The 24,070-nt window shown below is 38.6% G+C and overlaps 2 protein-coding genes and 4 non-coding genes across 6 annotated transcripts; 5 read left to right on the top strand and 1 right to left on the bottom strand.

Moving 5' to 3' along the window:
* Nucleotides 1-1,963: 1,963 nt before the first annotated feature.
* GNL3 (G protein nucleolar 3) lies at nt 1,964-14,775 on the top strand. The gene is made up of 15 exons (XM_044656914.1): nt 1,964-2,022; nt 3,113-3,171; nt 3,653-3,790; nt 3,953-4,063; nt 5,983-6,066; nt 6,990-7,125; nt 7,771-7,877; nt 8,765-8,885; nt 9,850-9,937; nt 10,364-10,538; nt 11,003-11,145; nt 11,231-11,367; nt 11,447-11,628; nt 14,061-14,127; nt 14,453-14,775. The coding sequence occupies exons 1-15, from the start codon at nt 2,010-2,012 to the stop codon at nt 14,548-14,550; spliced, it is 1,659 nt and encodes a 552-aa protein (XP_044512849.1). The 5' UTR covers nt 1,964-2,009; the 3' UTR covers nt 14,551-14,775.
* Nucleotides 7,174-7,250, top strand: LOC123232806. The gene has a single exon (XR_006505309.1). It is a non-coding gene; the product is annotated as a small nucleolar RNA SNORD19 (small nucleolar RNA).
* Nucleotides 7,929-8,007, top strand: LOC123232825. The gene has a single exon (XR_006505323.1). It is a non-coding gene; the product is annotated as a small nucleolar RNA SNORD19B (small nucleolar RNA).
* Nucleotides 9,620-9,691, top strand: LOC123232807. The gene has a single exon (XR_006505310.1). It is a non-coding gene; the product is annotated as a small nucleolar RNA SNORD19 (small nucleolar RNA).
* LOC123232808 lies at nt 10,217-10,293 on the top strand. Its single transcript, XR_006505311.1, has one exon. It is a non-coding gene; the product is annotated as a small nucleolar RNA SNORD69 (small nucleolar RNA).
* A 162-nt stretch (nt 14,776-14,937) lies between the features above and the next one.
* On the bottom strand, nt 14,938-21,077 carry GLT8D1 (glycosyltransferase 8 domain containing 1). Its single transcript, XM_044656913.1, has 9 exons — nt 21,049-21,077; nt 20,867-20,965; nt 19,581-19,794; nt 17,512-17,629; nt 17,107-17,191; nt 16,851-16,963; nt 15,998-16,164; nt 15,772-15,884; nt 14,938-15,682 (listed from the first exon to the last, which is right to left on the bottom strand). Exons 1-9 carry the CDS (start codon nt 21,062-21,064, stop codon nt 15,492-15,494), a joined length of 1,116 nt encoding a protein of 371 aa, XP_044512848.1. The 5' UTR covers nt 21,065-21,077; the 3' UTR covers nt 14,938-15,491.
* Nucleotides 21,078-24,070: the final 2,993 nt, after the last annotated feature.

The raw sequence follows: 24,070 nt of genomic DNA, 5'->3' as shown, positions 1-24,070 counted from the left end.
TCCTGTGCAGCATTCATTGATATTTTTCTTTTGGTTCTTTTTCATCAGAATTTACAAGAGCAGTCAGTAGCATAAGGCATAGTAAGAAAGAACTGTCAGGAAGATCTGTGTTCAAATCCTTCCTCCAACACATAACAATAAGCCAAATCATTACATTTCTCAGTGCCCTTAGGCAGCTCCCAAAGCCCATAAGTGACCAGAACAGTTGCTGATCTGCATCAGTGAACTTTCTACACTGGGATGGTCTTATACCAAGGAAATCAAAGGTGTGTACTAAACAATACTAAACAACAACAACAATTCACAAAGTCTATATACAATTGCTTTTCTTTTTTCTATTAAATATTTTGAGAAAAATAAAAGCATGTAGGAAAATATGCACAGCATTCAAGAAAATCTAATTCTTTGTAATGCTATAAGTATTATACTTTGAAACAGCTAGCTAGAGAGCAGGTATGAAAATCCATTAAAAAACAATGGGGTTTTAAGAAGTAAGTTTGAAAGGAGCAAAAAAAAAAAAAAAAAAAAAAAGCTGGGGAGAATTCTTGTTACAACAACCCCGTGAACAAAAACAAAAGGATACTGTAATGACGAATGAAATTCAGAAGGTAAAATGAAGGATTTTTGACACTGGACGAACTGGAGGAAACAACAAAAGAAAATTACTTGACACCGTAAATAAAATGCCAAAACAAGGGACACAATACGGAAGTAGTCCTGAGCCCAACTGGTTATTAAGGAGGGAATTTCAAGAAGGTGGTGACGGGTTCTGTTTGGAATTCTGAACTTTCGCAGAATTTTAGCTTAGTTTCTCATCTCCTCTTTGTTTAGCAAGGTAAAGAGGTGGGGTGGAGAGCTCCCGGGAGAGGTTCTCCCTCGGCCACTGACTGCACCCCGCACCTTAGATAAGACCCCCTCGGCTTTCCCCTCTGTGACTCCAGGCAGGCACCTCCTGACAGCCCTCCCGTGCCCCCCCACCCCGGCTCCCAGGCAGCGAAAGTCCCGAGAAAACTGACATCTGGACACCAGGCAGAGGCTCCCCAAACTCGGGAAAGCCGTGGACCCCCAAGGGCACAGCCCGTGGGTGCGGGGGCGCGGGACGAAGCCAGGCGGGCGGGGCTCATCCCCATTTCACAGAGCCAAAGACAGAGGCACTGGAGATAGAGGGGGGCCCACGCAGCCCGACCTGGGAGACTAAGGGTGGGGGGTGACGGGAAGTTAGGAAACTCAGGAACTTCATGGGAGGAGGATCCGAGTCGGCGGGGAGGCGAGAAGGGTACCTCTTGAAGAGGGGGGACCCCAACCTCGGCGGAGGGTGGGGGATGGGGGGCCGTCCTCGGCTGGGGGCCTCCGAGGACGAGGGGAGCTGGCAGGCGGCGAGGGGTCCCCCGGCTTCGGCTGGCCCTCGGGGGCCGGGAGGGATCCCGGTTCCCGGAGGCGCCACACAAAGGGGCCCCGGTCCGAGCGGACCCGGCCTCGGCGGCCGCGGCCTCCTCGGCTACCACCGCTTCTCTGGAGCTCCGGCCTTACCCAGCTGCTCCGCCGCCTGCAGCCCCTGCCGCGGTCCCCGACCGCCGGCGCCGCGCCCCGTCTTGTGGCCGCCACGGCTAAGGCTGGCGCTGCCGCTGCTCGGCCCGCTCCTGCTCTCAGACCCTCTCGGCTCAGGTCCGATTCCGCTCCTAGTGCCGCCGCCGCCGCCGCAAACCCAGCCGCACGGCCGCCAAGCGAGACCGGCCCCGCGCGACCGTGCGCGTGCGCGCGCCCTGGGGTGAGGGGGCAGGGCTGAGCAAGAGGGAGAGAGAAGGGCGCGGGGGCGCGAGCAGCTCCGAGAAGGAGCGAGCGCGAGCCCGGCCAGGTTCTGGCGCGGGGCGGGGCGGGGCGGGGCAGGAGGCTCTGGCACAGGCGCGCTGCTTTACGGCAGCGTCTTTACGTCGTGACGGCTCTGCGCTTCAGTCTGCACGTGGCGTCCGAGGCGGCTGGACGTGGGAGCTGCTTTCTCCTTTGCAACCATGAAGCGGCCTAGTGAGTGTTGGGATCTCTGGGTGGGCAAGAGGGCCCGGACCTCGAAAGTCTACCTCATTTGTAGACAGTGGATCTCCTTCGCCTGCGGCGTTACTTGTTCCTCCAGACCCCGGGGTGGGGAGGTATAGGGTGCGGAGAACGGGCGGGACTCGGGTGGCCTTCGGCCTCGGAGGTTAGGGGAAGCGGGGAGACCCCCAAGCGGGAGGTAGGCTGATCCCAGCCTCGAATCCCAGCCCTTCGCCTCGTTCCCGGGGCGTGGCTTTGGACGAGGAGCGGACAACACGGAGGTGGGTCTGTCTTGGGGGCTTTGGGAGCGGTCCTGTTCTCCCTGATGGAGGGGGCACATCACTGCCTGATGCAGCCTTTAAAGTGTGAATGATTCTTTGAAGAAATTTAATGAAACAAGGGTTGTGGACTTAGAGGGATTTACACCCCTTTAAAATTCGAAATTACTTTTCCTAGCAGTCTTGTGAAGATGGTAGGTCTAGTATTGTTTTGTCAGTTTTTAAAAGAGAAGGAATATCTAAGTTTCAGGGACTTTATAGAGTGTGCTTACAAAGCGAATAAGATTCCGATTTTGATTAATGCTCTTTCCCAGTACAGTGTGCAGCCTAAGTGCAAAAATAATTTGTAATCTACCATTAGGGGAAATCAGACATACCCAAATAAGTTGTGTGAAAATTAGAAGTGCTGTAATATATAATTTATAATGTGTATGATAATATACTTAATAAGCCGTTTATTTTTATTTAGGATGGATAATGGTTTAATGGGGTTTGAAGGCCTTTCAGGTTTGGGAGGAGCAGGTTGGAGTTGATAATGTTATAGATATAATAGCATAAGCAAAGGCATAGAGGTGGAAAATGGAAATGAATTCAGTTCATCTGGTCTCCTGATTTAAAATAGACTTCTTAAAATCTTAAATTAGTGCTTAGGTCTTTTTTGTAGTGATTTGATCTTAGCTATATATGGATAGGAAGAACATGTTTTATCTCTTTTGGCTTTGTTGTAATAGCTGACTTTCTCAGCTATTACAGAATGGACCTGTAAGAGCCTTTGTTCTGATCTTATGAATTTTCTTTGTTCCTAGAATTAAAAAAAGCAAGTAAGCGCATGACATGTCATAAGCGGTTTAAAATCCAGAAAAAGGTGGGTCTTCTGCTTCAGCATTTGAGAATGTATGTAGGATGAACTTCTATCCCCTACAGTAAATAAGCAATGAATGGGTTTTTAGCACCTACAAAAATTGCTATTGGCAGGCAGTGGGCACTTGGCCCTCTGGGTTTAAAAAAAGACCCTCTAGGCATAAATTTATGCTATTCCCAAATATTCTTTTAGGTAGAGGGGAGTGGGTCTAATCTTTGGTGTGAGAAAGAAACTTTGTTGGGTCTGTGTATGTACTGGGGTGTGATGGTGATACTGTGTCTGATTAAGTGTGACATCAGGCTTCTCTGATCTGCAGCCACTTTTAACCTTACTTGTTGCCTTAGTAAGAGTTCAATTAAATGCCTTCAAAGTCCAGTAGTGTTTGGAATATGACTTGGAGGTTAATATTTTAAAAAAAGTTATTTTCCTGGATTAGACACAACTGGAAATTTATATATCAAATTAAATGGCTTTATTAAAATAGGTCCGGGAGCATTACCGGAAAGTGAGGAAGGAAGCCAAGAAACGTGGTCATAAAAAGGCAAAGAAAGATCCTGGTGTGCCTAATAGTGCCCCCTTCAAAGAGGCCCTTCTTCGAGAAGCTGAGCAAAGAAAGCAGCAGGTAAGACTTGTCAAAAAAAGGAAGGTTTTTTGTTTTTTTTAATAACCTTTGAGAAGCTTCATCTAGGCATTCTTAAGAAGATTTAAGTAGATATTCTTTTTTAAATAGGGTAATAACATAATTAATGATTCTAAACTTTTTTTTTTTGACTTGAGAAAACAGCTTGAAGAACTAAAGCAGAAGCAGAAGCTTAATAAACAAAAGGAACAAGGACAGAAACGAAAGCGAGATGAAAGTGATGTTGCTTCATCAAAGACAGAACCAGCAAAAACAGTAGGATTGGCTTTATTTTTGAAGGGAGGGAGTTGGGTTACTCATTTTTAAGAACATGGTGTCCCCGTCCAGTTTAACAGCATTCATTTACCTATGAGGTGATGGGTTTATAATTTCTCTCTTTAAAAGTTGTATCAAGTAGAATTTTAAGGGCAGGTTTAAATTTTTGTCTTTCTTTTTGAGCTTGGCATAGCTTTTTTTCACATAATAGGTGTTTAATAAATGCTTATTGAATTGGATCCCCCCCTCCCATTAAAAATGACATGATTTGCACTTTTTTTCTGCCTGCCTCTTAAAACCTTTTTCATCCAAATAAAAAAAAATTATATGTGAATGGAAAAAATGATTACATTAGCACCTAGTCCTCAGATCCTTCAACTGTAAAATGTAGAACTAGATTGAGTCTGAAGTCCCTTCTTATCTCGAAATATATGAACTAATGTTATATTGGAAATGAGAACTACCTCTAAAAGACAATTTAGAGGACTGGATAGTTGGTATATAGTGAAAAGAATATTGACTATGGGAAAAGCAGACCAAATTTCAAATCCTATTTCTGACATTACCTGTGGGACTCAACTATTCACTTAACCTTCCTGGGTTCTAGTTTCTTTATTTGTAAAATGAAAGGATTAAATTGTATGACTTCTGAGGTCTTTTCTAGTTAAACATTCTATGAACTGTTGATTCAAATGCTTTCTCATATATAAGAATGCTTTTGAAAATAAAAAGAATGGATTGAGTAAGCTTTCACAAATATCTGGACACAACCAGGTAGTGAAGTAAATAGAAGTGGTTTTGAAGATCAAATGAGATATTTGTAGAAGTCTTAGCACATTCCTAGCACACATTAGGCATTGTATAGATGCTTTTACCCTTCTCTATTCTCTTCCTACAACAAAGTTTGTGTTTATAAACATGTAGTTAACTGAGCAGTATAAAGTATAAAAGTGTATCTCAACTTTTTATTGTCCAAAGAGCATTTGGGTGTTAGAGCAAAACACAGCCGTCAAGTCTGCCTTCCATTAAGAAGTCTTTCCTATAGAGGTAAAGAACAAATAAGTTTCCTTGAAAGAGATAACTAATTTCGTTTGATCATTAATGCTGAATATAAAATAAAGAGGCATCTGTCTTCACCAAAGGTGGTTACCACTGTAATGAAAGATGGTTCCACAAGGAGTCAAAAGGGAAGAGTAGTCCCTCCTTAGATTAGGGATTCTTGTCTCTCTTTGAATCATCCTGGTGAAGTCTGGACTTTTTTTCAGAATAATGTTTTTAAATGAATAAATTGGAATATGTAGGCTTACAAAAGAAATAAAAGATGTAATTTTCTCATCAATATTTATGGACCCCTTGGAGGTTGTCTGTGGAACCCCTGCCCTAAATAGTAAGGTTCTCCAATTGATGTTTTTAATTTACAATTGTGATCAAGCATCAGAACAATATAGGGTCTCCTCAGTGAGCTCCACAATTGGTCAAAAGAAATTAGTATCAACAGTCCATAAAGAAAACAAATGGATGGAAAATGCTTACTTTCTGAACAACAGTATATAGTTGGTTGACCAGGCCATTCTGGTTTCTTTTTTTTTCTCTCATCAAGTTTTAGTACATTCATATAATCTAGACACTGCAAAGATAAAATCTGGACATGTAGTTAGAAAAACCCTGGTTAAAACCCCTCCTCAGATAATTTATAGCAGTGTAACTGGGCAAGTAATTTCTTTGAGCTTTAGCTTTCCAGTCTAATGGAAGTAATTAATAGCACCTACCTCAAGGTTATTAGGATCAAATGAGAATGAATTGTAAAGTGTTTGCCAACCAAAAGGTACTATACAAAGGTGAGCTCTTATTAGTCATTTTGTTTAATTTCTATGTAATTCTTTCAAATTCTGGTTTTATCTTGGTTTTCTCTCATTTAGGAATTTGTGAGAAGAAAGACAAAACTATCTTGCAAGACAATCAAGCAAGGTTCCAAGAAATCATTTTGTAGAGAACTCCAAAAGGTATTTTTCCCAAAAAGTGCTAGTTTTTCCTTCTTATTATATTAGAAGCAGTTTTTAAATGTTCCCATGTAGGATCATACAAATAGACCTAGAAGGGACTTTAGACTTACCAACTAAAAGTCTAAGAGAGGCACAACTCCTTTCTTGTGCCTGTTTTCCCAATTCATCAGATGGATTCTACTTGATTTTTATAAAGGTTAAAGAAGCATATTTAATTTTTACTCCTTAGCTTATCACAAACATTAATTTAACACAATGTAGGTAGCTTTGTGCTGTGTTCTTTACTTCTAACCAACATCAGAAGAAAAACCCTTTGATGTCTCAGATCCTCTTGGTTCCAGGTTTTCTCAATTGAATGAGCTGCTTTTTTTACTGCTATTAAAAAGATAAAAGTTGTACTTTCTTCTACAATGTAAAAAAAAAAAAGTGAAAAGTTTTCATATCCATAATAGAATATCTGAATATTTTATAGTGTGACTATAAATTCTTGACCTACCCAGCTAGAGTTGTCATAAGTGGAGCTTTAAGTCAGTATCATGGCAAATTAAACTGAAAATACTGTTGAAATTTAGGTAGAAGGGGTTGGAAAAGCAGTTCTCCTTTTTTAAGATTATAGCTAATTTGTTGTTCATGACCCATTTATTGGGTGAAGTAGACTGCAAAACTCAGTATGCATTAGAAGTTTGATGTGAGAGTCACAAAAGATAAATGATTTTAAGTTATATTAATATTAATAGAGAGGTCTGACTTCATTTAGTCTACACCTATAATGTTTGGTTCTAGGTATCTTGTTTTAATAAGAATATATGTCAAACTAGAGCAACTGAAGGAAGGTAAAGGAACTGGGGATGGTTCTGTTCAAAATTAGACTTAGACATAATGATCTCTAAGCATTTGTATATTTCTGACCTCTGTTCCCTTAGGTGATTGAGACATCGGATGTTTTGCTAGAAGTTTTGGATGCCAGAGATCCCTTAGGATGTAGATGTCCCCAAGTGGAACAAGTCATTACTCAGACTGGAGGAAACAAAAAACTACTGCTTGTCTTAAATAAAACAGGTAAATTATAGATTTGCATTAAAAATTACCTTTATGTCTTGTATATATGAGGTATGAGGAAAACATCTAAACAGTCTGAAATACCATTGGAGACTGTAAGATCCAACTCTGACCTCGGCCTAGGCAAATGTTCATTCTTTCTGGTTGCCAAAGATGATGCTATTTAACATCATAGTAGTATATTTGGCATACAGCTGCTCACAGCACTTTATGCTCTTTAAGTATGAATTAACCTGATTTTTTTTTTCCTTTGTAGATTGTCTCGGACTAGATAGGTTGTCCAGGTCAAGGACAACTTGCACCTGTTTCATCTGTAGCTTCTAATAGATAGTCTTTTAATAGAGCTCAATAAGTGCTTGTTGATGGCATGTGAATTCCCTGTGTCTTTTTGGTGTTGAAAATTCAAACCAAGAACTTAGATAAACTAACCAAAATTATTTCTTAGAGAAATCACCAAGTGACACTTAAAACCAAAATTAACCTGGGACACCAATCTTATATTGCTTAGGAATAGGGAATTAAAATCATCATCTAAGGATAGTGACAGAGTCAGAATCTAGGTAAGGGTGACTCTTACAGGAAATACATATATCCTATTCGACAATTTCCAAAATTTTCTTGTGTATATTTTCTTACTGCTTGCAGATCTAGTGCCAAAAGAAAATTTGGAGAAATGGGTCCATTGTTTGAAGAAAGAATTCCCAACAGTTGTTTTTAGAGCCTCAACATTTGGAAAAGAAAAAATAAAGATGGTAAGAGAACCCTTTGTTATTGGGTTTCTTTAGTTCTCCATCTAATTGTTATTTGGGTTGAAATATGATGAACACTGAAAACTAGATGGAATTGTGAAGATCACAGATCCAACTCTGATTTCACCCAAAGAGATTAGAGAAATTCTGATTATTTTTAAATACTGTCATTTTTCTGAAACCAGCTATGCTAACCTTACTCATGGTGGTATTGTCACGATTGTCCACTATTTGGGAATGGGCTTGGAGATTAGATGGATTGTGGAAAAGATAATAGTAACTTGTAAAAGGAATCACAGAATTATATGTCATTTATTATTCACAGAGAGGGACCAGTCATAATTAAACTGGCTTAGGAAGGGGAATCATGACTACTTGAAGAGTGTAGGAGACTGAAATAAAGGTTGTTCTTTTCAGTTCTGTAGTATACTATTTTTGAGTCAGGGTAAATGTGTATATATGTGTATTAGAGAATATACATTTATTAAGCACTGTCTGCATTGCAGACACTGCCAGGTGCTTCTGGGCCTTTTAATGTGCAAATATACATAGGATAGAAAAAGGAGCAAATTTGTGAATATTACCTCATTCAATCCTCAAACCACCCTGGGAGGTAGGTAGGGGATACTATTATCCCTCTCCTTGTTTTGCATAGAGAGAGGTTGAGTGACTTGCCATGGGTTATATAGCTAGTAAGTGCCTGAGGCTGGATTTGAATGTAGGTCTTATCTAGCTCTAGGCCCAGTGTTCTAGCCACTGCATCAGTTCTAAGTCTAGATATCACTTTTCTGCTATTGAGTCAGTTCTGTTATTTCTTGCCTAGAATGTATCCCATTCTTTATAAAGATAATTGACAACCAAGAAGGTAACTAACTTGTTTGAATTTAAAGCCAGGGAAGAAGAAGCTGGACGTCAGCAGGCAAGGCATATGCTTGGGTGGAAAGAGCCTTTTGACACTCCTTAGTGGCTTTTGTGAGACTAAAAACAAAGCCATTCGAGTTGGTGTGATTGGTGAGTTTATGTAATCATAACTAGCAACTTTTCTATGGAAATGAAATCAGAAATTTGGTTGCTGACAAAAGGGTATTTACCTTTAAAAGGGTGCTGGGAGAAATGCTTGGAAAGAATACCCACAGTGTAGATGTGAATTATTAGTCTCATGTAACTGTTCCTTATTAAGTTTGAAGAAAACAAACTATTTGGTACCTCAAAAAATTAATGGTTGAAATTGATTTTAATCTGCCTTATTTTTAAAAAAACGATTTTAATACTATCTCCTCCAAGAGAGCCATCACATAGAGCAAATGCTATTTTTTAAAGAAAGGGAGAGGGGGAAAAAATGAGGAAAGAGTTAGCAAAAAACAATACATTGAAAAAGTTTGGAAATGCATGCAATGTACTTCCCCTTCCCCCCATACTTCCTACCTCTGCAAAGGAGTTGGGGTGGGGTCTTTATTTCTCTTCTTTGTAGTTTTGTTGCATATTACATTTTGGTTGTTTTGTGGTTCTTTCCTTTAACATTGTTGCAGCCTCTTTTCATCCTACTGGTTGGATTTTAGAGCACAGTAATATCCCATGATGTTCACGTATCACAATTTAAGCCATTGCATTCTCTAGTCTAAGGGCATCTAATTTGTTTCTAGTTCTTTGCTACCACAAAATGTTCTGCTGTTAATGACCCCTTTAGGGTTTAAGATTAGTATTGAAGTCTCTGGCATAGTATCTGTTCTGACTGTTGTTTGGGTGAGAAATGAAGATAGAAATGGTCTTATTATTAAAATGATGATAAGAGATCCAACTCTGATCTCACTCTGAACAGGACTCATCCAGTTTTATTTCATACTTCCCATAAAATCTATTTTTGTCAGTATTTGTTTTCTGTACACAAAATGCAGATTTCTTTATACTATTTGAGTTTCCAATGAGTTATTTGTATCATAAATAATGAGATATTTCTATTTCTTTTCATTTGAAGGTTTCCCAAATGTGGGCAAAAGTAGCATAATCAATAGTTTAAAACAAGCATATGTGTGTCATACTGGACCAGCCATGGGTCTTACAAGGTAAGCATCTGAAAAGTTTGAGGGCTCTTGGGAATATTTCAAGGAGAAAGTTGTAACTTTTGATATCATAACCTTTTAAATTGAATACAATTAAGTTGATCCTAATTTTTCTTCCTCTTTAAGGGTTTCAGTTAAAGGAAGATGTCAAATATCATGGCTTTGGTAGAACTTGTAATCACATTTTTTTGTTTACATATGAATATCATAAGACCTGGCATGTTTTTCCCTATAAATGAGATTTTCTGTGTGAAAATATGTATGGGTTTGAGTTGTCATTCACACATGAAGCATATGATGACAAACTGGATCTGATGTTCTATGTTGAATTTCTTCAATCCAACTCTGAGCTTCATGTTTGCTTAGGTATTCATCTCTCTTCATTCTTTGAAGATTCAAAGTGTTTATGCATTACTATTTCTTCTGTAGATACATGCAAATTGTCCATATCGACAAGAAAATCACAATATTGAATAGTCCAAGCATTATTGCATCTCCTTCTAACTCTGCACTAGCTCTTGCTTTGAGAAGTCCCACAAATATTGAAGAAAGAGAAACATTAGATTCAGTAACTACAATCCTGGAATACTGTAATAAACAGCAGGTAATATAGTTTCTTACAGTTTTGTTTTCAGTAGCTTCATTATTAATCTCTACTTTTCTTCAGAGCTCTTGAAGGCCCCTTCTATATTGATATCAGTTTTTTCGGCCAGAGATAAATGTCCTTGGAACCATCTAGTTGAAGATAATGGTTGAATGTACAAGTTTAGTTTGTCTATTAGTTTGATAGAGATGAGGATCTATTTAGTTACTTTGTTGTTTTTTTCTCTGGCACTGAAAAGGCAATTTCTTGACTTCTTGTTTATAAGGAAATGAAAAAACAGGGACATTCCTGGATAAGCAGATAAACAGTGCTGGCTTGTTTTGAGTCATTTATTATCTTTTGTCTTATATAACTGCATATCTAATGATATTGTAGTTATTTGGATTTAACAAAATTGCCACCTTAAAATTCTTGACAAAACATATGCTAGACCAGATGAAGCAATTTTTTTTTTCTTGTTTCAGCTAATGTTACGATACAACATCCCAAGCTATAGAGATTCTCAGGAATTCTTAACCCTGCTAGCACAGAAGAAAGGGATGGTGCGGAAAGGTGGTATACCAAAAGTAGAGGAAGCTGCCAAGCTGTTTTGGTCTCACTGGACAGGGTAAAGGCTTTATTTAGTTCATCTGTTGAAAACTTAATAGTATTGATTAGCTATTAAATTTTATCTTTTTTTTTTTTTAAACCAGCCCTAAGATGAGTTACTACTGTCAGGCTCCTTCATCACTGACTCTTTCTTCACATCTTACTGAGAGTATTGTAGCAGATATGCAGCAAGGTTTTAATCTAGAGGAACTGGAAAAAAACAATGTGGGTGCCATTAGAGGTTAGTAAAATCTGTGCTTGCTTGTTTTGTTTAGATTTCATGCTGATCTATTAATGATTCATTAGATTTCTTTTGCTAGCCATCAGGGGTCCCAGATTGTCAAGTAGCATCCTTTTCCAAAGCTCTGGTCTGACCAATGGCATAATAGAGGAAAAAGATGTGCCTGAGGAATTACCAGGACAAGAGAGTGAAGGAGAAGAAGAAGAAGAAGAAGAAGAGGAAGAAGAAGATGAGGACAGTGGTGATGAAAATGATCTTGAGGTAAAATTGATTTTTTAGATTAAGTTTTAAGCAATCAGTAGAAGTCTCCATAGATTTTCAAAAACCCTTCAATGCCAACTTGTAAAACTGTAATATTCCAAAGAAAAGGAAACATGTAACTAGCTATGGTATTGTAGCTGTGGTTAATGAGGAAAGATCTGCCTATGCCTAGGACACCCTTGGTCTCTTCCATTTGCATAATGAGGGAATTAGATATTAGAATATCAGAAGAAATTGACTAGTTTAGGAGTTCTTAACTTAGGCTCTATGGATATATTTCAGGGAGTTCATGAACTTGGATGAGGAAAAAAATGAGAATTTTTAGTAACCTCTAAGAGAAATCGAACATTTACTTCATTTCAAGTATTTCTGTCAATTAAGCATAGGCAGCAGAAATATTCTGAAGGGGGGTCCATAGGCTTCACTAGTCTGACACAAAATGCCAAAAAACTACTGATGTAATCCAACCCACACATGAAATACAGTGTACTGCATTAAGAGATCATCAAATCATTACTTGGCTTCCATATCCCCTCAATACTTTCTCAAGGCAACCTATCCTATTTTGGAGATGATTTTAATTCCTATTTCTCCCTCTGGTGCCAGAGCAGGAGATGGCTACTGGGTGCTCCCTAGGCAGGCCCTCACTTTTTCAGACCATGCTTTCCTAGTTCCTAAAGCCTTCCTTCATATAGCTTAATCTCAAGATCTTTATTCTGACTGGCCTTCAACCTTACTGATGAGCTTCCTGAGACAACACCATACCTGGAAATAAATATAACAGTGAAGAGGTAGGAGAATTGCTTCTGGCTAGACTGTCAGCTACCTTAGCTGAACGTTATTGCTCTTGAAGCAGCCTAAGATGACATTACTTTTGGGGGCAATTTTACCACTCTGTTGATTTATTGAATTTGCTGGCCACTAGAATTTCCGTAGGTTTTTTTCAAGTTGACTTTTATAAAATAGAACTGTTATCTAATATGTTAGCTGTTCCAGGTTTGGGTCGTCTGTAGTGTAGATAATCAATTAAGTCATAAATAAAAATGCTAAACAGCACAGCACCAAGCCAGGTTTCATGGGGTACTTCACTAGAGACTTTCCAAGGAGATAAGCAAATCTAAATATATCATCTATGTGTTACCCTGGGCAAGTCTCTTGACCCCCATTGCCCACCCTTACCACTCTTCCACCTGTGAGCCAATACACAGAAGTTAAGGGTTTAATAAAAATAAAAATATTTGGGCCTGGTGACTTGAATGTATCAGTCAGCTCTATGTTCTGTCTTTTCCTACTTAATCTCAACAACTCCCTTTTCAATGATTTGTCTTGCCTTTTCCCAGAAGAAAATTAGCATTTTGAGTTGAGTAGCTTTGTGTCCTCTTCATTTTCCCTTCTTTTTCTTGTCTAATACTTTACTCAACCTTAGCTCCTGAGAACTCTTCACCCAAATTTTAGGTGAGACAATAGTGTGATTCTTTTTCTATCACAAGGCCCATCTTCCTAAGAATTTGAGAATAGGAATGTCCACTTGTTCATTCTCCCTAACTTTTTGGATTGTGGAAATTCTAAATATCAAATAATTACTAGTTCTACTTCAGACAGTAAGATGTGGCATTACTACCTTACATTTGTTTCCAAGATTTGTGATCTCTAACCATGAGGTTTATAGTATATAAACTCCTACAACGTCACTTTTTTCCTCTGGTAATCCCCACCCCAAACCATTTCCACCATATTTTTCTCTGGTTCTTTAACTGCATATATCTTTTTTTTTTTTTAACCCATACCTTCTGTTTTAGAATCAATACTGGGTATTGGTTCTAAGGCAGAATAATAGTAAGGGCTATGCAATGGGGGTCAAGTGACTTGCCCAGGGTCACACAGCTAGGAAGTGTCTGAGGCCAGATTTGAACCCAGGACCTCCCATCTCTAGACCTGGCTCTCAATCCACTGAGCCACCCAGCTGCCCGCTATGTGTGCATATATCTTGATATAAAATGTTATTCTCTTATCTCAGTTCTCAATTTTTTTTTTAACCTTTGAATAAATTTAGATCCTTCTGAAAATTCCATTTGGAGGGGCCTTATCCTACCATGTTTTGGTGATATTTTATAGAATAAATTTGTGATTTACACTTTGTGTGTGTGAGATCATAGATTTTATTGTTTTAATAAAATTTAAATCTTTGTTGTTTGGGATGACGGGGGGTGTGTGTCTCATTTGCTTAATTGTAGCTTTTTTTTTAATGGTATTTCACTCAGTAGATAAATGTCAGCAGTTTTTGATACCAGATTTCTCCCTTTAATCACATTGTATCATGAACTCCACTGCAAAGGAGCATAACACTTGATTACTGAAGAAAAGTTTTGGTCTTGTGTTTACATGATTATTTTCTTTAGCATGCTAATTGAACCTTTAATATTTCCTCTCAGGAAAGAAGCAGATTAGGAAACAAAAGAATTAAAGTAGAGAAAATAACATTGAAAGAGTTCCAACCAGGTATGTTGAAAGCTAATCGGGCCTACACTTTTGTTTTTGTGTTTTTTTTTTGTTTTGTTTTGTTTTTTAAATTTTAAACCCTTAACTTCTGTGTATTGACTTATAGGTGGAAGATTGGTAAGGGTAGGCAATGGGGGTCAAGTGACTTGCCCAGGGTCACACAGCTAGGAAGTGTCTTAGGCCGGATTTGAACCTTGGACCTCCCGTCTCTAGGCCTGGCTCTCAATCCACTGAGCTACCCAGCTGCCCCTACACTTTTGAATATTAGGACTTAGCAGGCATCTTCTCAAATTCTTCTTCTTCTTTTTTTTTTTTTTTTATGAAGGTGAAGACTTTGATACTAGAGAAGAAAAGTCTTTCCTTAAAGATAAAATAATTGAGGAAGATGACGACACTTACAGTTTTAATACAGATTATGTATAATGAAAGATATTCCTGAATCACTGTTGATTTACTTCTGGAGTTACCTTGACGTAAGATACTGTGTATATATACTACATCAAAAATGATTATGGTATGAGAAACATGTATAGTTATTTGTAAATATGTAAAAATATGGAACAATAAGTAGGAGATAAGTTTTTGTTTTTGTAAAAGTGAACTGAAATTGATGAAAGGTAGTTGTAATAAATACTTTGTCACCACAGACTTAATTTGTGTCAATTTAGGCTTCATAATGTCTTGTGAGGCATTATCCCCATTTTATAGATGAAACTGAAGCTCAAGTAAGGGTCTGAGTGGTCTGCATTAACATAATGGTTTGAAAACGATATTGGTTCTGATTAATCGTTAAAGCAAAATAATATCTACTTTGAAGATCAACCATATTTTTCAATTTTATTTTTGGAACAAAATGAAAAACCATCTTTAAATAGTATTGGGGAACTTTAACTAAGGCAAAAATAAGAGGTGTAACTTTTTGAAAGAAACCATAACTGGTAGTGTATTTTAAACTAAGTTAATAGAATGTAAACATGCTTCAAGTGGGTTTCATGCAAAGTAAAGTGTCAAACAAAGCCACAGGTTATAGAAGTAAAACAAAAAAACAGCATTTAACTGCAAGATGGCTCATCAGTCCTAGAAGGGGAAGGCACATCATTCACTTCTGCTTGTCAAAATTCTCTCTGTAGTAGCAATATAATTAGCAAAATACTTTTTCTCAAGTAAGGCAGATATAAAGTGTTTTCATATTCTAGTTGGGATGATGTTGGAGAACTTCATAATAATTGGGTATGGTAGCTGCTGTAAGTTGGTTTTCCTGTGTTTCACCATGAAAATTCTCACCATTACACATAAGACATTTTCCCAACTAAATACCGACTGTCAGTGTTTCCTGAGAAAAGAATGGTAGTCTGTATTCTACTTTACACTGCATTTGCAATGTCTCCATGTCTTCGGATTAGGCTGAATTTTCCTGTTGGATCTGGAATATACCATTTTTCCCAAATGTTAGCATAAGCAGCAGTTCTTCCCCATGGCTTGAAGTGTCCATTCCAATGTAGGAGTTTAGCAGCCTTCACAAACTGCGGTGAATATCGTTTTCCTGCACTAGAACCTTCCATTAATAATAAGAAATTGTTAGTAATTCTAAAGATATGCTTAGTGTCCTGTGTTCTAAAATTTTAAAATTATTTGATTACTTACCAAGGTGTCGAACATTCCACATGGGATCAATATTTGAATGCTGTTTATAAAACACTATAAGTAGAGGAGGTGTTGTAATGCTGCCAGCCAACGTCCTACTATATAATTCTTCTCTGGAGGGACAAATAAAAAGGCCATTACAGTAGTATGCTAATGAAGCCCCAGATTTTGAATTAATTAAATGCTCACTGCAACTCTTTTTAACAAACTGTCTTTCTATACTTACTCTACATTAAGTTTCATCCACTTTTCCAGCTGGTAAGTAATGTTCTGTTGTTTCCATTCTGTTAAATTTGCAACAAAAACCCCAGGATTAAAAGAGCAGGTGCTAGCTTTCATGGCAAGATTTCGAATCCTTTTTTTCTTATAGTCCAGAAATCCAACATAATTATACTATGAACAGAATCAAAATGCACAGTTTAATTTTTAAACAGAACAAGTTTTGTGTGTGCAAAAAATTGATGATTTTTCAAGCTGCTAATCACTGCCCCAACCCACAAAAAGGATCAAAAGGAATCAAAACTGACAGCTACATTGTTGAAATACTTTATAGGCAAGCCTCAAATTAACATGGAATGTTTTGTTCCTGAGAATGCACTTCTGTATTGGGATGAAAGAAACAGCTCTCTAAACAATTACTGATAATTATAGACACCAAAATATTTTAATGAAAAAGGTAGAAAATAGGACAGAAAATGAACCTAACAGATTAGCTTTAATTTTGGTGATTTGTTTTTTTTAAAGAACCCTGATCTGTCTTAGAATTAATATTTAGTACTGGATCAAAGGCAGAAGAGTGATAAGGACTAAACAATGGCAGTTAAATGACTTGTCCAGGGTCACACAGCTGTGTCTGAAACCAAATTCGAACCAAGGACCTCATGTCTCCAGACCTAGCTTTATTCACTGAGCAACTTACCTGTGCTGTGATGGTTATTTTTGAAGTCTGCAGAGAGGACAGCATAAACATGCATTTAAAGAACCAGATAATTTTGCTTAGAGCTCTTCATTGACACTGGTCCTAATAATTAAAGCTATGTGTGAAAAGTAGGGAATATATTTGGATAAGGATGATTCACCTGATTCCCTGCTCCATGGACAATAACTTTAGCAGAAGTTGAATCACAGTCTTCTGAAAAAGCAGCTGCATGCCCAGGCTTCAAAGGTGTATTATAAAGGGCAAGAATATCACCTGGAAGAGTAAAAAGATGCCTTGAGAAGCCTTGAATGCACTAAGATTTCAATGAAAATGAGTCATTTCCACTCACTGTTTAAATTTAAGACGAGTTCAGTTAGATGGATAAAGGTTGAGAACATGAAGGGGAAAAAAAGTACCTTGTACTATAACATCATCATCCATATATATTGCTTTTTTCGCATTGGGAACCAAGTTAGGCAGGTAGAATCTTGCAAAAGTTAACTGTTAAAAGAAGAAATGTTATTTGGCTTGCAAATACATATTTACATAGCACTTTAAAAGCTGAATGCTTTAATTTCCTAGACCTAGATAAAACAGGTTTAATAGATCTTTGTGCAGTGGTCTAGAGATGGTTGTCTACAGAAAGCTGCCCACGTCATAATCATGACATGTATACACACTGATGTACACAGTCTTTGGCAACTTCTTTAGACTTATACTATTAAAAGAGAATCCCTAAGCACCCTTTGTTGTATACCTCCCCAGCCAAAATATTTTTACTGTGTACCAGCTTTGAAACATAAATGATGGACAGTACTCACTGGCTTCAAGAAGTCCCCCTGTTTAGGATCCACTTTTACTTTCCCTTCCAAGCACTGAGGGTTGAAATCCACAATTTTGTACTGGATGCTTTTTAGAGAATCACTGCTAAGCCAGGATCTGACCAGAGTAAAGCATCAAATGTTATGTCAGTCTTGGGATATAAATAATCATGTTTCAATTTAAAAAAAAAAGTGTTGTTAGACAACTTAGCACCAAGTATTTCAGTGTATATTCTATTGGCCTGTGCAGGAAGAATTGAGGGACACAATATTGTTTACCTACTTACTGTATAGAGTCCTGAGGAAGTGCCAGGGGTTCCCATGTAGAAAATATTCTTAATATTTAATATTCTTAGTAGGAGAGGCATAGGCAGAAGAGCACTGATTCTTGGGCTCCAATCCCATCTCTGATGCTTGGTACCTTTTGTCAGCTGGGGCAACCCTTCTCTGGGCTTCATTTTTCTATAAAGTGAGAGTCCCCTTCTAACTCTTCATCTATGATGCCATGAATCTGGTGTTCAGCTCTTGTAATTTTACTGCAGCCAATGCTATGCTGAAATATGCTGATTCCTCCACTAAAGACATCTGCAAGTCTCCGAGTCTAAAATTTGACAAGTCCCATGGGAAAATTCTGGTCAGAGCAAGCTCTGAGACCTCATCCAAGGACACAGCCAATGAGGTGCACTGGAGTTGAGAAAAACAAGGTTCCTCCAGTTCCACTCACATTGCCTTACCAAGTGAGTGTTCCAGTAGCTTCCCCTCTATAGGTATCATTTTTCTTTAAAATGAGGGGCTCAGCTTTATCTGAAAATGAATCAACAACTTGAAAGGGAGGGAGGGTGTGCTAAATTTGCAGTACATAAATGCAACAGACCATTATGGTGCTGTGAAAATAGGCAAATACAGAGAAGCATGTTATAAGACATGAAATGATAAAGTAAACAGAGCACACAATACATACAGCAATGTAAATAAAAAGAACAACCAAAACAATATAAAATACTTTTAAAACTGCAGAGAACAAATTTGGTCCCAAAGAACTAATATGTCCGTATTCCTTTGCAGAAATAGCATGGGGTGGGGTGAGGGTGAGGAGGAGTGGTTCCATGGGTATGGAGCATTGTGTGTGGCAGCCTCTGTATTGATCAGTAATTTTACTGAAGATGGTTTATTTTTAATATATGGGTTTATTCTGAGAGAGGAAGGGGTACAGGGGGAAACTGAGGCAATGTTAAAACTAAGAATTTTGGGGTGGGGAAAGAAACCACCAATTCATTTTTTCCTCTATATACTCAACACACTGTCTCCTCAATTTTCTAACTCAGGAAAAACTGTGTGCCAAAGTGTCTAGTCCCCAAAGAAGAGTCTAACTACATGTATGGTGTACATAGTTTGCTCTGGGCCCTTAGTTATGTAATTTTCATAGTTTTAAAGTTTTATTTGTTTCCGGGCTGGGCTGGGGTCCACGGGGTCAATAGGGATAGGAAGAAAAGCCCCCAAACATCATTGTAAAGAGTGGCTATGACAGTGGCAAGACTGAAGGATTTGGACTTAGAAGTCCTGTATAAGAACCTTCCAAGAGCAGCTGTGAGGCTAGGTAGATAGATCACATGTCTGACCTGTTTGCTTATTTTGTACTATATCTTAGCACTGGATTATAGTGAGGAAATAACTAGAAACAGCTACCTTTGGAGAGTAAGGTAGTGAAACTTTTTTTTTAAAACCCTTAACTTCTGTGTATTGGCTCCAAGGCAGAAGAGTGGTAAGGGTGGGCAACGGGGGTCAAGTGACTTGCCCAGGGTCACACAGCTGGGAAGTGTCTAAGGCCAGATTTGAATCCAGGACCTCCTGTCTCTAGGGCTGGCTCTCAATCCACTGAGCTACCCAGCTGCCCCCGAAACATTTTTGAACTCAGATGAGCTTTTAAACTTTTTAAACTTTTTTAAATTTAATACAAGTTTTTCCTTGGGGGAAAACTCTTTTCCTATTGCATTAAGTTGTAAGGCCTTCCAGGTCTTCCTGATTCTATTTCCCATGTTGCATGGTATGAAGAATTGAGACAAACTTACCTGAGATGGTCTGCAGTATCATTCAAAGTAACAATGTAGAAAACCACATTGGAGTGAGTATGATGGTAAATACTATTCATCACTGCAATTGTGCCCCCAAGTCTGTCTTCAGAAGCTGCAATGACTACTGGAATCTCCTCTTCACTCCTAGAGAGCAAGCTTTTAGGGGCATTAGGCACAAACGCTAGTGGCTGAAATCCCACAAGATTTGGATCTGCAGAGGGAAGAAAGAATGATAAAAGGTAACAAGAATGGTCAAAACCACTGGAAATGAAAAAGTGTAGAAGACAAGAGGAAAAGGAATGACAAATGCCATAAAACCTTTCTGTAGGTTGTTACAGTAATCTTGTTCTCTTTTTTTTCTTATTCTTTCTTTTTTATGCCTCTAACATTCTAAAGCAGTGATAGTGAACCTAGGGTGCCAAAAATGGCATACAGAGTGCTCTCTGTGGGCACAGGGCTGCCCTCTGCTCTCCCCTCCAGAATTAATTTCTAGAAAGGCAGGGGGACTTGGGTGGAGCTGTTCCCCTCCCCCTCTTCACCACACTTAAAGACAGTTTTTCACATATCCCTCCCCTCTGCCCACAGCCCAATAGGAACGCACATGAGTAAGGTGGCCAGCTCACAGGTGGCAGAGCTGGAGTGGTGTGGAGTGCTCGGGCCACTCCCCTCCTCTCTACACTCACTAAGGACATTCCTCCCTTCACTTGCCCCTCTGCTAAGCAGTCCAATGAGAGTACTTCCTCCCTTCCCTGTATGGGGTGAGGGGAGAGGCTGGGCACACAGTCTGAGGGGTGGGATGGGGCCCAACATTCCATCTCTAAAAGGTTCCCAATCACTGTTCTAAAGCATCAGTCCTCCAAGCCCAAAGAGAAAGGAGTGTGGACAATGGATTTCAGTGGACTTGAGATTGTGCTGAGGGTGTTGCTATGCTGCAAGTCTATGCTAGCAATCGGATAACAATCCTATACCTATTAATACACATGTAGTACCTTCAAATTTGCAAAGCACTTTTCTCACAATATGAGATAGAAAACACTCCCATTTTAAAGCTAAGGAAACCAAGGCTATGAAAAAGAGAGTGGACCTCCCTCCTTTTTTCTTCTCAAAGTGTTTAAGATCTTCTACAATAACAAAAGTTTTCTCTTCCTTACCCTTCCCTCTCCACAAAGGAAGTAAAAGGTTAAAGATCTACATTTATCATCTTTTAATCCACTATGACAATGAAAGAGAATGGCAGTCAGAGTTGTGATTTACTTTATAAGGACCAATTAGGGTCACTGTACCTGAGACCTCCCTTTTCAACAAATCACTCAGACCAAGGAAGTTATGATGCAAAACTAGCAGAAAGAGAGTGACAGCAAGAACTAGGATGATGATGTTCACTAAAAAAAAAAGAGAAAAAATTAATTTTTTTCTTTGTCATTTAACCAATTCTAAAAAGCTACAACTTGGAGAAAGCATATACCTTTACGGAATGACATTTTCCTTTCAGCCTTAAAAGAATATGACTTTAAAAACCTGCAAGAGAAAAACATTCCAAAGTCACTGTGTGCACCTAGTCATAACAGCTAAATTTTATGGTGGCATTTCCATGAAGTTTAGTAGTAAAGATTCTAACTCATGATATTATAATAAATAATCTAATATCTAAGTATGAACTTGAAGTACTGCTACAATGGCAAAGTCAAACAAAAAATAAAAGCATGCCAATATCAAGCAATTCACAGTATTTTTTGGTATTATATTACACTTACCTTAAAATCCCCAGTCCTCTCCTTTATAGTGCCACAGAAGTACAATTCTGTTATATGTTCTGTCAGCCTTCAGGAAACTCCCACCCAATTAAGTCAATAGGAGCTACTAAGCCAGTAATCATGGTTTAGGCACTGTTGGAGTGTTACTCCCTTACAACTATCCCCTGAAACCACCCCTCTCCCCAATCATAGGAAAGGAGATGAACCTATGAATCAAACAGAAAATTATGGAAGGAGTAGGTGTGGTAGAGAGGAGGAAAATAAATTCAAAAAAATTCCAGATGCTGATATACTTAGATTGGGAAAGCATGATAATTCTTCCTTATGAACTAATGAATTCTGTTGCTATGATAGTTTTGGAACCAGCTTATCATATGGCTGAAGATGGAGCTTCTGGTTTACGTATTTTTTACTTTTGTTTCCAGCATTCCCCTCAACATTATGTACCTGCTCTATGCCAGGATCAGTTGGAGATTGGATTAGGAACCAAGGTACATTCATGGAGCTCACAACATGGGGAGCAAGACATAATCACAAATAACTATAAGGGCAATACATGATTAATACAAGAATATAAACAAAGTATTATGGGAGTGAGGAGATTGCTTATCCCTTATCAAGCAACTACAAAATCTTGGGGTTTTTCTTCCTATCTTATTGTTCCTTTTCAGTATCTTTTGTATTATTTCATATATAGGGGATACTCCAAGGCTCCACTTTGGGTACTCTCTTCTATCTAAGTTCTAATTTAGATTTCATCAGTTCCCGCATATTTAATAATCATTTTCACAGCAGATGATTCCCAAATCTACATATCCAGCCCACTTCTCACTCTTAAACTCTCATCCCCACATATCCAACTATCTAATAGGCATTTTCCATCTGTATGTTTCCTAGGGATCTCAAACTCAATATATACAAAATCAGTCAAAAACTCGTACTAAGCACCTACTACTATATGCCAGGCCATATGTCAAGTGCTGAGGACATAAAGAAAACAAAGCAAAAAAGCAAAAGGCAGTCTTTGCTCTTCAGGAGCTCACTATCCAATCGAGGAGGCAATATATAAATAACTATGTACAAACAAGATATATGCAGGATAAGAGGAAAATAGGGAAGGCTCTAGGATTAAGGGGGATGGGAAAGGCTTCCTGAAGAGGGTGGAATTTTATCTGGGACCAGAAGGAAGCCCAGAGGTGGAGATGAAGAGGGAAAGAGCATGCCAGGCATGGGAAACATCCAGCAAAAATGAATAGTCTGGAGTTGGAATGTCTTGTTCAGAAATAGGAAAGAGGCTAGTGCTACCAGATCATAAGAGAAAGGTATAAGAATACTGGGAAAATGGGGTGGGGGTAGGGTGAGAAGGTAGGTTCTAAAGGGCTTTGAATTGATCCTGAAGGCAATAAGCAGTCATTGGGGTTTATCAAGTAGATGGACGACATGGTCAGGTCTATACTTTAGGAAGATAGCCCTTATGATTGAGTTGAGCTTGGACTGCACTGGGGAAAGACTTAAGGCAGAGAATCAACCCAACTAGCAAGGTATTGCAAATAGTTAGCAGTATGGTAGTGAGGGCTCACACCAGGATGGTGGCAGTGTCAGGGGAAGAGGAGGGTGGATATGTAAACGATATTATGAAGGTAAACTAGATAGGCTGGAGCAAAAGACTGGATACAGGGGAGCTGAACAGTGAAAAGTTGAGGATGACATTTGGAGGTTGTGAGCCTGAGTGACTGGGAGGATGGTGTTGACCTTGACAGTAAAAGAGAAGGTAGGAAGGGGAGTGTTTAGGACATATTGAGTTAAAACAGATGAAGATATGATCCTGGAGGAGCAGCTAAGTGGCTCGGAGGATAGAGAGTCAGGTCTATAGAGGGGAGATCTCTAAATAAAAGATGTATGTAATTTACTGTTAACCACTTCATAAGTTACTAAATTGGAGAAAAGAACTTTTTGATTCATTGCTCCCATGTAAAATGGGTACATTCTATTGACACTGAATGACTGTGTCCTGTCACATTTATTGTATTTGCTGACTGTTTTAAGATTTAATTTTGTTTTTAAGTTCACATGTTAATCAAATTTATCACATTACATTATACTATGTCACTTTCAATTACTGTGTTTGGGCTATTAGCTATATATTCTGTTACACTGTCTTTATTTGTACCCTCCCCTTTGACTGGATTGGTGAAGAACATATCTTTGTGAAAGCCCATAAACACCTTGCACAAACCCTTTTTGTGGAAAAACCATAGATCCTTAGGGTTGTTGATTTTGTCACCAGATCTACTGAGGTCACATGTTGCCTATACAGCCTTTTGGGTTTTTTTGCATTTGTTAACTCACACATCAAACTGGTTTCAACCTGTATACAAGTTTTGGAGAATTCAATGATTTATTTAAATTAATTTAAGGGGTTTTGAGAAGTGATTTTTAGATATCTAGTAGTATCTCTACCTCTGACTGATCATTTGCCTGCCTCTGAGTTGTTTGTAACAAGAGATAAGGATCCCTTTGTAGTTGAAGTAAAAGTGCAATAGCACTGTTGTATTTCCCCATCTCCGCATTTATTGAAAATATAATGGATGAGATTTCTGAAGTGATTTTTCACTGTTTAGTCCTTGGCTCCACATGAAAATAGGTGGGACATATTTGGAGACAGTTCTGTTACACTGTTACAGTTACTAGAGGGAGGGGGTGCCCAAGTGGTTTAGTTACCCTGTGATGGGT

Source organism: Gracilinanus agilis, chromosome 1 (genome assembly GCF_016433145.1).
Source record: "Gracilinanus agilis isolate LMUSP501 chromosome 1, AgileGrace, whole genome shotgun sequence".
Taxonomy (NCBI): Eukaryota; Metazoa; Chordata; class Mammalia; order Didelphimorphia; family Didelphidae; genus Gracilinanus; species Gracilinanus agilis.
The sequence above is the reverse complement of the archived record's forward strand: the minus strand, read 5'-3'. Positions and strand labels throughout refer to the sequence as shown.

Excerpts from the sequence above, each read along its gene's own strand:
- GNL3 (XM_044656914.1), top strand. Across the intron at positions 3,791-3,952 it reads CTGAGCAAAGAAAGCAGCAG|CTTGAAGAACTAAAGCAGAA; the intron begins GTAAGACTTGTC and ends TTGAGAAAACAG. Across the intron at positions 4,064-5,982 it reads AGACAGAACCAGCAAAAACA|GAATTTGTGAGAAGAAAGAC; the intron begins GTAGGATTGGCT and ends TCTCTCATTTAG.
- GLT8D1 (XM_044656913.1), bottom strand. Across the intron at positions 17,630-19,580 it reads GATACTGCAGACCATCTCAG|ATCCTGGCTTAGCAGTGATT; the intron begins GTAAGTTTGTCT and ends TACTCTGGTCAG. Across the intron at positions 15,683-15,771 it reads GTGGAATGTTCGACACCTTG|GTTCTAGTGCAGGAAAACGA; the intron begins GTAAGTAATCAA and ends TATTAATGGAAG.